The sequence below is a fragment of the Typopeltis vanoorti genome, chromosome 24 (assembly GCF_054136105.1).
Source record: "Typopeltis vanoorti isolate ZY-2024b chromosome 24, IOZ_Tvanoo_1.0, whole genome shotgun sequence".
NCBI lineage: Eukaryota > Metazoa > Arthropoda > Arachnida > Uropygi > Thelyphonidae > Typopeltis > Typopeltis vanoorti.
This window is the reverse complement of record NC_143572.1, coordinates 40,103,968-40,118,904: the sequence shown is the minus strand read 5'-3', so window position 1 is coordinate 40,118,904 and position 14,937 is coordinate 40,103,968. Positions and strand designations below refer to the sequence as shown.

At 36.2% G+C, this 14,937-nt stretch overlaps 1 protein-coding gene across 1 annotated transcript in view; it reads right to left on the bottom strand.

Annotated features, from left to right (window-relative positions):
- P58IPK (dnaJ homolog subfamily C member P58IPK) overlaps positions 1–14,937 on the bottom strand; it is a 102,651-nt gene that overhangs the window by 2,392 nt on the left and 85,322 nt on the right. The window contains exons 9-10 of the mRNA XM_090413328.1: positions 14,140–14,272; positions 744–889 (exon numbers count right to left, since the gene is read on the bottom strand). Of these exons, the coding sequence (XP_090269454.1) occupies positions 744–889; positions 14,140–14,272 (279 nt within the window). The remainder of the gene's footprint in view (positions 1–743; positions 890–14,139; positions 14,273–14,937) is intronic.

Genomic DNA, 14,937 nt, shown 5'->3' with positions numbered 1-14,937 from the left:
AGAAATAGACTAATTCAGGAACCAGTCGAAGAAAAGCTTAGAAAAAGTTCCTCCAGTCAGCAACTAGACTTGAACTTTAAATCTATTTTCAGGCAGCCTAGCACAGAAGATGCAGGCATCACTTCCACTGATCTACACAGGCCTTTTGAAATAAATTCAACAAAAAAATAAAAAGTAACAGAACAGGTAGTGGTAGCAGCAATAATCATAATTATTACTACTACTTCTTGTATGACAATTTTTCTATTATAGAATGTATGTTTCTAAAAATAAGATACCATGCACATATGGCACAGGAATTCATCACTCCTGATTCTGCTTGTTACTTATGCTACATTTAATAGAATGTATGTATGTGTGTGCATGTGTGTGTGCACGTCCATATCTTCACCCATTGAGAGCAAAACATGGATGATGAAAATTAACTAATCTTTAAAACAGAATGAATCCATTTTCTAATTTGAACCCAGAATTGTTGCTTGTATGCTATTTTTTATACATCACAGTGATCACTACTGTAGGATCAAGTCCAATTTGACTTTCTTTTTTTCACTGGTATTATGGCTTGATTGACTGAATGGATAGCATTCAGTCAATCAGACCAACTAACACATCATGAATTTAAATCTTCAAAACTCACCAAAGGAATTAAAAAAAAAAACTGGAAGAGAACAAATTTCAGCATATAACATATACATACCACAAATTACATTTTGATAAAATAACCCATATAAAAATATTACCTGGATCTGTTAAAACTTCTTTTGCAGATGCAATATCTATAAATTTTTTCTCTGCTTGTTTTTTCTCTTCTCCTTGATAATTATCTGGATGCCACTTCTGTGCCAATTTCCTATAAGCTTTTAAAATTTCTCTCTTTCCAGCAGTTCTTGAAAGGTAATAAACAACAGTAATTTATAAATACTTATAACATTTGTTATAAGTTAACATATGTTAACTTAAAAACATATACAACTTAAATATACATTTTAAAGCATTACATATCTGTAAAGCATATATGTAAAATATAAATACCATACACAAATAAGCACAGAATGTTTACAAACAGCCGAGTCTTTATAGCTCAGTCAAAGAATGCCAATGTTCTTTGACCTGGGAAGACTTGGGATGTTCAAATTCTGTTTAGACGTGAACCTTTTCAAGTGAAGGTGAGTTAGCTAGTCTCCTTCAGAGATAGAAGGCTTTTCTGCAGGATGAAAAATCCAGAAGCTTGTTTTTCAGAAAAACTAAAGAATTCATGCAACTGAGAGAAGTAGCAGCCTGTTCATATTGGATTAACATTGCTGTTACAGCATTAAGTGTTTATAAAGCAGAGGTCTGTGATAGACCAGTGAACCTGAAAGATTTAAGGAGATGTAAACAGATGATTAAACATATTTTTTGTTGTTGGCAACCTAAACTATTTTTAAATGAATATTTGTTATGCTGAGATACCAAATTTAAGGTACATTCAAATAATTATATAACTCTGGTTTCAGATTCACTGTGGTTTTAATCATCATTATCAATTTCCTGACATATACCCTCAAGGGGTGGTCAGGCTACTAATTGGCAGCAGTACATGGTTAAGTTCACATTATTATTAACCTCCTATTCATAATTTTCCTCCAAACCAATCTACTGCTGGTTAGCATCACAACATTGTCATATCTAACATTTTGCGTTTCTAAGGCACTTCTGACCAAATCTATCCACCTAGACCTTGTTCTTCCTCTAGGTCTCTTTCTGCCATCTTGGCAGTAAACCCTGTTTCGCTAAGCTTTCCTCATCATTCTATATAAGTGGTCATACCTCCTTAGATTAGCTTTGCTTACACATTCTTTAATGCAAACAATGTCAAGTTCATTCCTAATGTCATTGTTTGAAGGAAGGAACTTGACATCGTTTTATCAGCAAGTCTTTAACTCTTTGTAAGAGGCATTCACATGTTGCAGCCATTAAATAACTAACATAATTAAGATTATGCTTGTTCTGATATCTGCAGTGTGTTGAATCTGGTCAAGTTACTACACCGGCATCCAAAACCTAAGGATGAACACTATTTCTGAAGATTACAACCATAAATACAGATGAATTTGAAGCAATTTGTATAACTGATGATTTTGAGTAGAAAGCGAGTACAAATTCAAAATTTCAAATCATGTGCAAAGAGATCTCGTGGTAGTACTTGACAGGATAAAAGGCAAAAGCCTGCTGCAAACAAATTGTGTTTGAAGAAAGCTCTTTTCTTGAAGTGACATAGTTGCAAACTTGGATGTTTTGTAATGTTTCAAAGACATCATCTAGATCAGCATTTCAAAACCTTTCTAAGCCCAAGGACCAGTAAAATGCCTAAAACAATTCTGCGGACCACTAACTTACAGAGGCGTAGCTGGGGGGGGGGGGGGGGGAATCACCCCCGGGCTGCACTTTTTTGGCATTTAAGAAATCTTGCCATACTGTCTATAAAAGAGCAACTGAGTGATGAAATAGACTTCGACAATGTCATCGACGATTTTGCGGCAAGAAAAATAACATTTTAGAATGTTTGAATTAAAGTTTTACTTCAAAAATAAATAGTGTTTTTAATTTATTTCCCTATACGTTTTGACTGTTTGAAATTTTTTTAAAAACTTAAGTAGGAATTACCAACATTTCTGAAAAACTGTGCCATATATAACATAATAAATCTAAAAGCATGTTTTGAATACATATGGAAACATAATTAAATTGGAAGTAAATGATTAAAAGTGTATCATCATTGAACAAAGTTTTAATTTTTATTAAACAAATAAATAATTCTAGTAGCAAGGCTTATACGTTGGTTAGACATAACTGGTAATTAGTTTACGGAATTAACAACGCATATAAAGTATATCAATTAAAGGTAACTTTAATGAATAACTTCTATATTTTGACAACGTCACATTGCCATCTTCAGGAACATAAAGATATGGTATGTGCACTCAAGGCACTAACACAAGCAAATGAGGAAGAAAGCAAGAAACTAATATTGTTCCTAAAGTCCTAATGGTGCCCTCTTGCAGGCTAATTTGGTAGTCTTGGCAGTTGGGCTGAAGTTCTCATAATGTAAGTCTCCCAAATTTGGGGTAGTTTCATGCACCCAAATTTGTTGAGGTTAGGAACGTTTTTTAGAGCTGCTGAAGATTCTTTGAATAATCTTTCGTATTTAAACTTGCTGCGATGAATTATTTTTGTTTTCTTCCAACAAATTTTATGGTGGGTATCTAAGGCATGGTCTGCCAGCCCAGAGCGGCTGTACTGGTCTGCCTGGTCCGGATGTAGTCTTTGTGTTCTGAAATTCTGATATTTGTTGTTCTGCCTGTTTGGCCAAAGTAGGACAATTTGCAGCTGCAAGGGACCTGGTATACACCAGGTAGGTCTAGGAAAAGTGGTTGGTCTTTGGTAGAGCGGATAAGGGATGCCACCTTTTTATATGGTCTGTAACAGGAAGTAAGGTCATATTTTTTGAGGATATTGGTTATTTTCTGAGAGGTGCCCTGGATGTAGGGGATGGTGACAGACTTGGTGTAATCTTTATTGTGGAGGGGGGTTGTGGTTTACTGGTTTTAGTATTTTTTGGGGTTATAGCCATTGGCTAAGAAAATGTTGAGGATGTGGTTTAGTTCAGTAGTCAGGACATTGTCATCTGAGCAGATTAATTTTGCCCTGTTATATAGTGTTTTTATAACCCCATATTGTTGTGGGGGGGGGGATTGCTGGTGAATGTATCTGCCAGTATGGGTGGGTTTTCTGTAAACAGAGAAAACCAAAGATCCACCAAGCTGGCAGGTGATTAAAGTGTCTAGGAAGGGGAGGGTGTTGTTTTCCTCTTTTTCTAAGGTGAACTGGACTCTGGGGTGTTGGTTGTTTAAGTGTGTTAGAAAGGAGTGGAGTGTGTCTGAGCCATGTGGCCAAATAGCAAACACATCATCCACATAACGAAGCCAAATAGTGGGTTTTTGTGGGGCGGAGTTTAAGGCTTTCTCTTCAAATGTCTCCATAAAGAAATTGGCCAAGGGTGGGGAAAGTGGTGAACCCATGGCTGTCCCCTCTATCTGTTTGTAGAACTTTCCTTGCCAAACGGAATAGCCTGAGTTCATTGTGAACTGAAATAATGCTGAGATATCGGGAGGAAACTTGGCTTGGATGAGCTCAAGGGTTTCTTTGAGTGGGACATTAGTGAATAGGGAGGAACGTCAAAACTGACCATTATGTCAGTGTGTTGGAGTGTGAGGTTTTCTATACTGGCTTTAAAATGGGCTGAGTTTTTTATGTGTGATGGTGTGTGTTGCCAGTGTAGTGTGTGAGCGTTTTGGCTAAATGTTTGGCTAATTTATATGTGGGGGAATCAATGCCATCCACTATGGGACGCAATGGCACATTTCGTTTATGTATTTTTGGGAGTCCATATAATCGGGGGAGTCTAGAGTTATAAGGTTTAAGTTTGTTGGTGACTTCCACAGGCCAAGAAGTGACTTTCTTAAAGAGTCTGTGGAGAGTTCTAATCTGAGAACTGGTCGGATTATATTCAATGGGGAGGTAAGTAGTACGGTCTAGTACTAAAGCATTTAGCTTACCTTTGTAGTCTTTTTGTTTGAGCACCACAGTGGCGCTTCCCTTATCTGCTTTGGTGATTACTATTTTTTTGTTGTTTTTCAATTCTTGTAGGGCCGCATATTCGTTTTTGGATAAGTTGGTTTTTGGACTAAACCTACTACTGAACTAAACCACATCCTCAACACTTTCTTAGCCAATGGCTATAACCCCAAAAAAATCCAAAAAATACTAAAACCAGTAAACCGCAACCCCCCTCCACAATAAAGATTACACCAAGTCTATCACCATCCCCTACATCCAGGGCACCTCTGAGAAAATAACCAATATCCTCAAAAAATATGACCTTACTTCCTGTTACAGACCATATAAAATGTTGGCATCCCTTATCCACTCTACCAAAGACCAACCACTTCCCCTAGACCTACCTGGTGTATACCAGGTCCCTTGCAGCTGCAAATTGTCCTACTTTGGCCAAACAGGCAGAACAACAAATATCAGGATTTCAGAACGCAAAGACTACATCCGGACCAGGCAGACCAGTACAGCCGCTCTGGGCTGGCAGACCATGCCTTAGATACCCACCATAAAATTCGTTGGAAGAAAACAAAAATAATTCATCGCAGCAAGTTTAAATACGAAAGATTATTCAAAGAATCTTCAGCAGCTCTAAAAAACGTTCCTAACCTCAACAAATTTGGGTGCATGAAACTACCCCAAATTTGGGAGACTTACATTATGAGAACTTCAGCCCAACTTCCAAGACTACCAAATTAGCCCGCAAGAGGGCACCATTAGGACTTTAGGAACAATATTAGTTTCTTGCTTTCTTCCTCATTTGCTTGTGTTAGTGCCTTGAGTGCACATACCATATCTTTATGTTCCTGAAGATGGCAATGTGACGCTGCCGAAATATAGAAGTTATTCATTAAAGTTACCTTTAATTTATATACTTTATATGCGTTGTTAATTCCGTAAACTAATTACCAGTTAAAACAAATAAATAATATGATCTAATTATGTACTACATACTTTTAAATGAGATGGTTGAGCTTCTCGGTACTTGCAGAGTTGCTGGATATCTGGCTCAATATTGGTCAAATTCAGTCGAAGATCGGCGCACACACACACACACACACCCGAAGACGATTTCTGTATTTTGTTTTTATTTGAAGGAGTGATGAAAATCCTTTCTCACAAAGATAGGTTGTAGAGAACTGCATGACGATTTTCAATGCTTCTTCAGATAATTCGGGAAATTCACTTCTCACTGAAGGCTAGATCCAAAATCGAGCCAAACCAAGATCACAGAATTGCATTTTAAGTCCACTGTCACTTGAAAGCTCAATTAACTGTTCTTTTTTCAATAACGAAAGGTTGTTCTCGTGACTGCAAGCCTGAAATGGATCGAGAACCCACAGAAATTTCTTATAAAAGTTATTCGGAAAATATGTTTCAAAATTCCATTTCAGATTTTTGAGGTGGTCACGAACCCTTTCCAGAAACTCAGAATCAACAAAAATATAATTTTCCACTAAAAAGGATTCCAATGTTGGAAAAGGTGCAAATTGTCTGTTTTATACAAAATTAATCCATAAAACCAGTTTTTTCTCGAATGCCTTTATTTTGTCGTAGGCATCAAGAACAGTTAAAGAAGTTTCCTGAAGGGAGAGATTTAGTTTATTTAATTTCGAAAAAGGGGTGCTTAAGGGTCAAAGCTGTATAACTGAGAGGAGACCTCCACATAGCCTTTAAAGGAATGCGGAGAACCGACCAGGGCTTCTGACCTAATGTCCAATCCTCACCTTCTCGTGGTGCACCCTGTTGGGTATCTACTTTGATACTGAACGAACGAGGATGGGCTGGCAATTTGGGATTTAGCCGACCAAATTGTATTCTTATTGGTTAAACCAAAATAAAAAATGATGGTACAACATGACAAAATTTCATGCCGGCTGGGGCGTCGCCCGGTTAAACAAGGCCCCCGTTGTTTTCGCCAGGGAACCAGGGCGAACAGCGAAAAGTCAGCTACTGGAACAAATCTGAAAACAAACCCCAACTCAACATCACCAGAGTTAAAGATCGGTACTATCAATGTAAGAAGCCTGAATGGCAAAGAAATGGAGCTAGCTGAGGAATTAGATAAGTACCAGATCGACATAATAGGGGTGACTGAAACAAAAAAGACCAAAACTGGTGAGATCTTTCTGAGCAATAAATACAAAATGTTATATTCAGGCAATAACAATCAAGGAAAAGAAGGAGTAGCCATAGTATTCAACACAAAATACGAGGCTAATCTTCTTGAATGGCAGTCAGTCTCAAGTAGAGTAATGTGGGCAAATATGAGAATGGGGAACTGGACAATGAGACTTATTTGTGCCTATGGTCCCACAGAAGGTTCTACTAAGGTAGAAGTGGAGGAATTTTTTGAGGCTTTAGAAAAAGCAACTGACACAATGAAAAAGGAAAAGTTGGTCCTTGTTGGGGATCTAAATAGTAGAGTAGGAAATGATTGTGAGACATACAAAAATATTTTGGGAAAATTTGGAGAAAAGAGCAAAGCTAATAATAATGGCAAATATCTGTTGGATTTCTGCTCAGGACATGGACTGGTTATTACTAACACCATGTTCCAACATAAAAATGTGCACAAATTCACATGGAGAGAAGAGGCTAGGAATAAGAAAAGTCTCATTGACTATGTTATTGTTGATAGTGATGTTTTCTCCCTGGTGCAGGACACCAGAGTGTACAGAGGATTTGAAATTGGAAGTGATCACTATTTAGTCTTGAGCAGGATAAAATTGAATTTCATATTGAAAAGAATAACATGTAAGAAAGTTTTAAAGCGAATAAAAGTTGAGCAGCTCTCAGATGTAAACTGTAGACTAAAATACAGAAATATTATTGAAAAGAAAATGAAAGAGTTTGAGAACAGGAATCAAACCTTGGAGATTCAGTGGCAAACTCTGAAGGAAACATTGATTGATTCTGCCAGAGAGGCATGTGGTGAGGTTGTGTGCAAAGATAAAAAAATCAGAACTCCCTGGTGGACACAGGAAGTTAAAGAGGCAGTGAAGGAAAAGAAGAAAGCATATCAAAAGTTCCTGGCAAATAAGTCAGCTTTTACTCTTACAGAATACAGAGACAAATGTAAGAAAGCTAAACAGTGTGTAAAACTAGCTAAACAAAAGTCATGGGAGGACTTTGGCAAGAATATAGAAAATAAATATCAAGAAGGTGGCAAAATATTCTGGAGGTTGTTGAAGAAGCTTAAGAATGGAGGAAAGAGTGCTGTAAAAGGAATTAGAGATGATAAAGGTGAAATGAAAACAGGAGAAAAAGATATCCTTGAAGTATGGAGTAATTACTTTGAAAAACTGCTAAATGAAACAAGCAGTGATGACAGCACAGTGATAAAAAACACTGACCAGGCATGCAGTCAGGAATACATATCCATACTTGAAGTAGAAAAAGCCATCAAAGGCTTGAAATGTGGAAAGGCAGCAGGAGTAGATGATATTCGACCAGAAATGCTGAAGTATGGTGGTATAAGAGTCTTACAGTGGCTGCACTGCATAGTTCAGAAAGCCTGGACAGAGGGACGAATTCCCGATGATTGGAGTAGAGCTCTCATAGTACCCATATATAAAAAGGGAAATAAAACTGAATGTGAGAATTACAGAGGTATTTCCCTACTGAGTGTTCCTGGCAAGATCTATGCAAGTATACTTGAGAAACGGTTGAGAAGAATTGTGGAAGAAAAGCTTGGTGAAGAACAAGCTGGATTCAGGCCAAATAGAGGCTGTCAGGATCAGATCTTCACTTTACGACAAATAGTCGAGAAAGCATGGGAATATAACAAAGATCTGTATTTAAGTTTTGTCGATTTGGAAAAGGCATATGACAAGGTGCCAAGAGAGAAGCTATTCAATAAGCTGCAGTTATATGGTGTCAATGGGGCATTATATCAAGCAATACTTAGTCTTTATTTGAGTTGTAAGTCAGCAGTTAGAATTGAAGGAAGTACAGGAAGATGGTTTAATGTTAAATCTGGTGTGAGACAAGGATGTACATTATCCCCTCTGTTATTCATTATCTATATGGATCACATTATGAAGGAATGTGGTATTAAACCTGATATCAAAATTGGAGATGTTAATGTCAGCTCTTTGCTTTATGCAGATGATGTTATACTTCTAAATAAATCCGCTACAAGTCTGCAAGATTCTCTGACTAAATTGAATAGCTGTTGTAATAGATATGGTATGAAGGTCAGCAATAAAAAGACAAAGACAATGAAAATAGGCAGAATCATTGAAAATGTCAACTGTGTTGTGAATGAAGAACCTGTGGAACAAGTAAAACATTTCAGCTACTTAGGCACAATTTTTACTGAAAATGGTAAACTAAATATAGAAATAGACAACAGAATCAGCAAAGCTGGTATCGTGGGAAGTCAATTGAATAAATTCATATGGAATAAGAAAGAAATTAGTCGGAACACTAAATTAGCTGTATACAAGGCTGTGTTCAAACCAATTTTAACTTATGGATCTGAGAGCTGGGTCAGAAGTAAAACACTTGACCGAAGACTAGAGACCGCAGATATGAGAGTCCTGAGAAAGATTAGAGGCGTGAACAGTTGGCATCAATGGCAATATCATATTAAAAATGAGGATATTAGGAAAGAACTTGACATTGTCAGCATCCAGGAATGTGTTAGCAGAGCTAATCTCAGATGGTATGGTCACTTAAATAGAATGGGAGATGAAAGATTAGCAAAACAAGTGTTCTCTGCCAGGTTGGCAGGAAAACGACCCAGAGGAAGACCAAGATATAGGTGGATTGATACGGTACAAAGTGCCTTAGAAGATAGAAATATAAGATCTGATAAAGTTGGAGTCTTGACAAGTAACAGACTGATTTGGAGGAAAATTGTAGATGGGAAGTTAGTAATGATGTAATTTTTTCATGTAGTACTGTCATATCCTGTACACCCCTTGAGGGTACATGGCAGGAATTTGATGATGATGATGATGATGATGAATTTCGAAAAAATGTCTGAAAGATAGGATAGTGTTGATAACCATGCGTCAACAAGGAGTGATGCAAAATCAGAATTACGTTCATTTACAAATAATAAAACTTCATGCCTTAATTGAAATAACCTTGTTAGTACTTTGCCCTTGGAAAGCCAGCGAATTTCAGAATGAAGCAAAAGTTGTACATATTCACTGCCCATTTCATCGCAGAGTACTGAAATTAACTAGCTTTACAGCGTTTTATATAGCACAGTTTTAAATTATGGTGGCATTCCTTTGGAGGCTAATGCTTCCCTATGTATGAAACAATGTACCCAATTCATATCCGAAGCTACTTCCTTGACCATAGAAACAACCCTGCCTGCCTGTAAGGGCGCAAGCTCCATCCGAACAGAAGCCTATACATTTTCCCCACTGGATCCCTTTGTGTATTATGTAATTATTGAGAGTGTGAAATATTTCTTTTCCAGTTGTTCAGGATGACAAAGTTCTACAAAACAGAATATCATCATCATATCTTCTTAACTCTTTCGATTAACTGAGATTCTACGTCACCTGCCATATCATTAATTCTACAACTGACAGTGTCATTTGAAAGAGGAATCAAATCAACATCTTTTAGTAACTTGTTGCCAAACATCGTTTTTACCACATCTTTTATAGCTGGAAGTAGCAAATTTTCCCCAATAGAATGAGGTTTCCCTGTTTTCGCTATGCGCAAACTTAAGAGATAGGATGCTTCCAGTGCCTTGTTATTAATGGAACCCATGGCCGAAACTATATATTTCCCATGATTTAATTAAATCATGGGAAATATATAGTCCCTAAACGTTGCTGAAAAAATTCAATTGGCTTATTTTTCACATCACAATGTTTAGTTTCTAAATGTCGGAGTTTCGCTGGTTTCATGCACTCGTACGACAACACTTCATAACAGAAAACACACTGAGGTTTTTGTTCACTCTCATCTCCACACCAAGTAAACCCAAATTCCAAATATGAACCGTTATATTTCCGCCTGTATTTTTTTCTTTGAACTGATTGGTTGTTCTACTTTAATAGTATCAGATTTACTCACTGTTACAACACTTGTAACGTGTTGTAACGGTGAGCCCATTTGCCCTTCTTTTCAAAGTCCTAGTTCTAAGCCACTTTTCCATTATTAAAAAACGTTTCCCAAAAATATATAATACTCAGGACACACTTTGTCCAAATATCACTTAGTACTTCTCAAGATATACTGAGCCTTGGTTGAAGGAAGGAAACTTTCAATAATAAAAATGAATAAACAAAAAGCAATTGGTTGAAATGAGGATAACACATGTTCACTTCAAATCAGACAAAATAGCAAGGGAAGACTGAAGCAATAAAGCTATATTATTGTTCACTTCATCCCTCTTTTATTATTGTCATTCTGCCGCTACAAATTTAGCGGCAGAATGACGAATAATAAAAAGGGCAGAAGCAATAAAACAATATAGTTTTATTGCTTCTGCCTTTGAACATTCTGACGATATTATTATTATTTTTTTTTAAAAGCCTACATTTGATTTCAATAAGTTTTACTTACTTATTCAATTTTAACTTGTTCAGGTAATTAAAAAATATATATTTATTTAATTAATTTAAGTCTACCTGTGGTCTGCTGACCATAGGTTGAGAAACACTGATCTAGATGATTTTATATGAGAAAGAATTACTGGATAGCTTGAAGAAGGCAGCAGAATTACTGATACTGTCAGAGAGTTTGGAATCTCACATAGCATTGTATCCAAGCTGGGCAGCGTTTCAAACCAATGAATGTGTTCCAAACATTTGCTAAAAAGTCACCCTCATTCTACTATGAAGCACGAAAACAGATTTTTGGTTACAACAGCAAAATGACTTGCAAACTGACACTCCACAGCAGGTCAGCTTGCACATTTTCAGTAATGTTGTATCCATAAAAATTGGACAAGATGCAAATTGGCTACTGTACTCCTTACAGATGAGTCGTTTTAGCCTTTCCTCCATTTCCTGCCATCTGCTTCACAAAAAAATTATTTTTTACTAATCTTTCAATGTCCTAATCTGATTAATTAATTTGATTAGATGTGAAAGTGGTACTGCTTATCATCGTGAGAATGCGCTTGAAAGGAGAGGTGCTGGGGTAATGGTGGGGAGAGGTATTATGCTTAATGGATGCACCGAGCTACAAGTGCTGGAAAAAGAAAAAACTTACTATGACTAGTGAACGATATTGCAACAAAGTTCTTCAACATTGTGTTCGGTTGTTCTGTGGAGATGTAAGCAAAGAATTCATTTTTATGGATGACAATGCCACACCACATTATAGACAAGCAGTGAGATACTTCTGGAGACTGAGGATATTAATTTAATTAAGTGGCAGCATGTACTCCCCAGATCTCAACCCATTCACATTTAGGATGCAATGGGGGAAAACACATTTGAAATTCTCCTCCAGGAAACAAACAAGGCATTATCCTTGCTCTGAAGGAGCAGTGGACCATTTGCTTCAGGAACTCTTGAATCACTTGATGCTAAGCATGGTACTATGTTGTAAGAGATGCATCGCAATTCAGGGTGGACATATTCTGAAATGTGTCTCTGCATAGTTTTCTGTAAGCACTGTACATTAATTCCTTAACCACGTCCTTAGGAAATTTGTAACTTTTACAAAAATATGTTGCAATTTAATTTGTATGGATTTAATAACACATTTTTTGTATAATATAATTTATTAGTATGCTGGCAATAAATTTATGTCCATATTTGATTGTAGTCATGAAAATGTTTTCATACACAGGTAAAAATGTAGTTCATCCTTAGCTTCTGGACACCAGTGTATGATAGCCAAACACAATTAAGTGTGCGTTTGGCTACTACTTGCTATGGTATGTATTCAATATGATTAACTCACATTTTACTATCTTCTAAATCAATCCTAAATGCATTAATCTATCCCAGATTGTGCTCTTCTCTGGATCTATTTTCTTTCATCTGCTTCACAAAAAAAAATCTATTCTTTCCAATCTTTCAATGTCCCAATCTGATTAAGCAATTAAAACATCTTATATTAGTTCCAATGACACATTCACATATACTAAGAAAGCCATTTTCGTTCTTAATATCATCATCATCAAATTCCTGAAATGTACTCTCAAGGCGTGTACAGGATATTAACTCCCTATCAACAATTTTCCTCCAAATCAGTCTGTTACTTGTCAAGACTCCAACATTACCAGATCTTATATTTCTATCGTTATATATACTATACATGGTTATATACTATTACCCAGACCAGTTTCGACCTTTATTGAGGTCGAATTGTCTGGGTAATCATTGTCTCATCAGTGAGAGACAGACCCAGAAGTGATTCCAAGGTTGAAATAATGCAGAAGTCAATTTCCATATACAAGTAGCCAAAAGGTGTTGCACTTAATTACTAAAATACTCTGGATTAGAGACAGCTGTTGAAAGTTTTTTCACTTAGTTATACAATAAATTAACAATGCCAAGGAATTATATTATTGATTTAATCCTTTATACAAGTGTAAGCAAACAAAATTTGTGTGTGAAGTAACTTCATGACTCAGCTATTTGTTTTCAGAGGCATGCATCGTTAATTTATAGCATAACCAAGTGAAAAAACTTTCAACAGCTGTCTCTAATCCAGAGTATTTTAGTAATTAAGTGCAACACCTTTTGGCTACTTGTATATGGAAATTGACTTCTGCATTATTTCAACCTTGGAATCACTTCTGGGTCTGTCTCTCACTGATGAGACCTCAATAAAGGTCGAAACTGGTCTGGGTAATAGTAATATTTACTACAATGCATAGCATTATACATGTCCGTAGGGTTATGTGCTTTGCATTATGGTGCAAGTGATGTGAAGTCATTAGCTTCTACATACTAACCCAATTGTAAAGTTACTTCATGCACAAACTTTATTTGCATACACTTGGATAAAGGATTAAACCAAGAATATATTTACTTGGCATCATTAATTTATAGTATAACCAAGTGAAAAAAACCTTCAACAATATTACCATACCTAATTTTACATCAACAAATGACTGAATATTTCCTTTCAGGAATAAAGAAAATCACAATAACTTGGTGGGGAAAAAACATATGAAAGCCAGATACATTAGTGTGCCTGACTGTTAATGGTACATGCAAAAGAGCCATGGCATAAAAGCATGAATTTTGGAGTGTTTTTCTATTTACTAAATTAGGACAATCATATTCTTGTGGATATCATCAGGAGAGACTCAAGTGAACACATAAACGTCTTTATGCTAAATAGATGTTGATTATTATGTTCCATTTAGCTTACATAACTGGAGAAGTCTTTCACCAATGCCAAATTATTTTAACCCAATAACTGGAATCAGTACCTACCTTGGCATTCAAATCCCCTTTAAATTATTATTATTACCTTGTTTACAACCCACAATCCTGTTAATTTTTTTTTTACTTAAAAAAAAATGCCATACTAAAACCTCACCTTTTTACACCTAAAATTTTGTAGTAATCTCTTTTCTTTAGTTGTTTGAGGAGTTTTTTAGCACGACTTTCTCCTTCTTTGGCCCTACTGGAGTTTTCATCAATGTTAAGTGCTCGCTGATAATCCTGTATAGCTGCAAATAAAAATAGAATGAATCATAAAAAGGACTGATACGGGGAAATAAATAAAGTGCTTAAGCTGTCATTATGATAGCTATCTTGAATGTTTATCTTCATAGCTAACAAAGGAATACATTGTCACTTTATTAATTTCTGTACATATTAACATTTCTCAGAATTACTGCAGTGTAATTACGCCAGATAATATTTATGCACATATTAAGAATATCCTTTAATTTGATAAGGTTTGGCATCAAAGGCTTCTCAGCAAAACTCCATCTTAATATAACTGGACTGCCAGTTTTATCCCATATTGTTCAATTTGAGTTATAATCAAGGGTATTCTGTCTTCAAATTTTCTTATTAATGCAGGTTTCTCAGAGTACTTATTTCATGCACATTCTTTCTCAGTTACATAACTAACCTCAACTACTATACCATTCTCCATTCCTCCTCCTCCTCTTAATATGACAAGTGAAATCACCAATTTGCCTTGGAATAATGCTCTCACATTTTTTGTGGGCCTAAAATTTCTAAAAATTCTTGATGCTGTTCAGAAGAGGGCAGTTCAAATTACCACTTCTGTCACACACTCTCCCCAGCCACTGTTTCAGAGTTCCTGCATTGTCTCGCTCTCCTACAGATATTTCCAAGGGTGCTGTTCAGAACAGGCAACCCC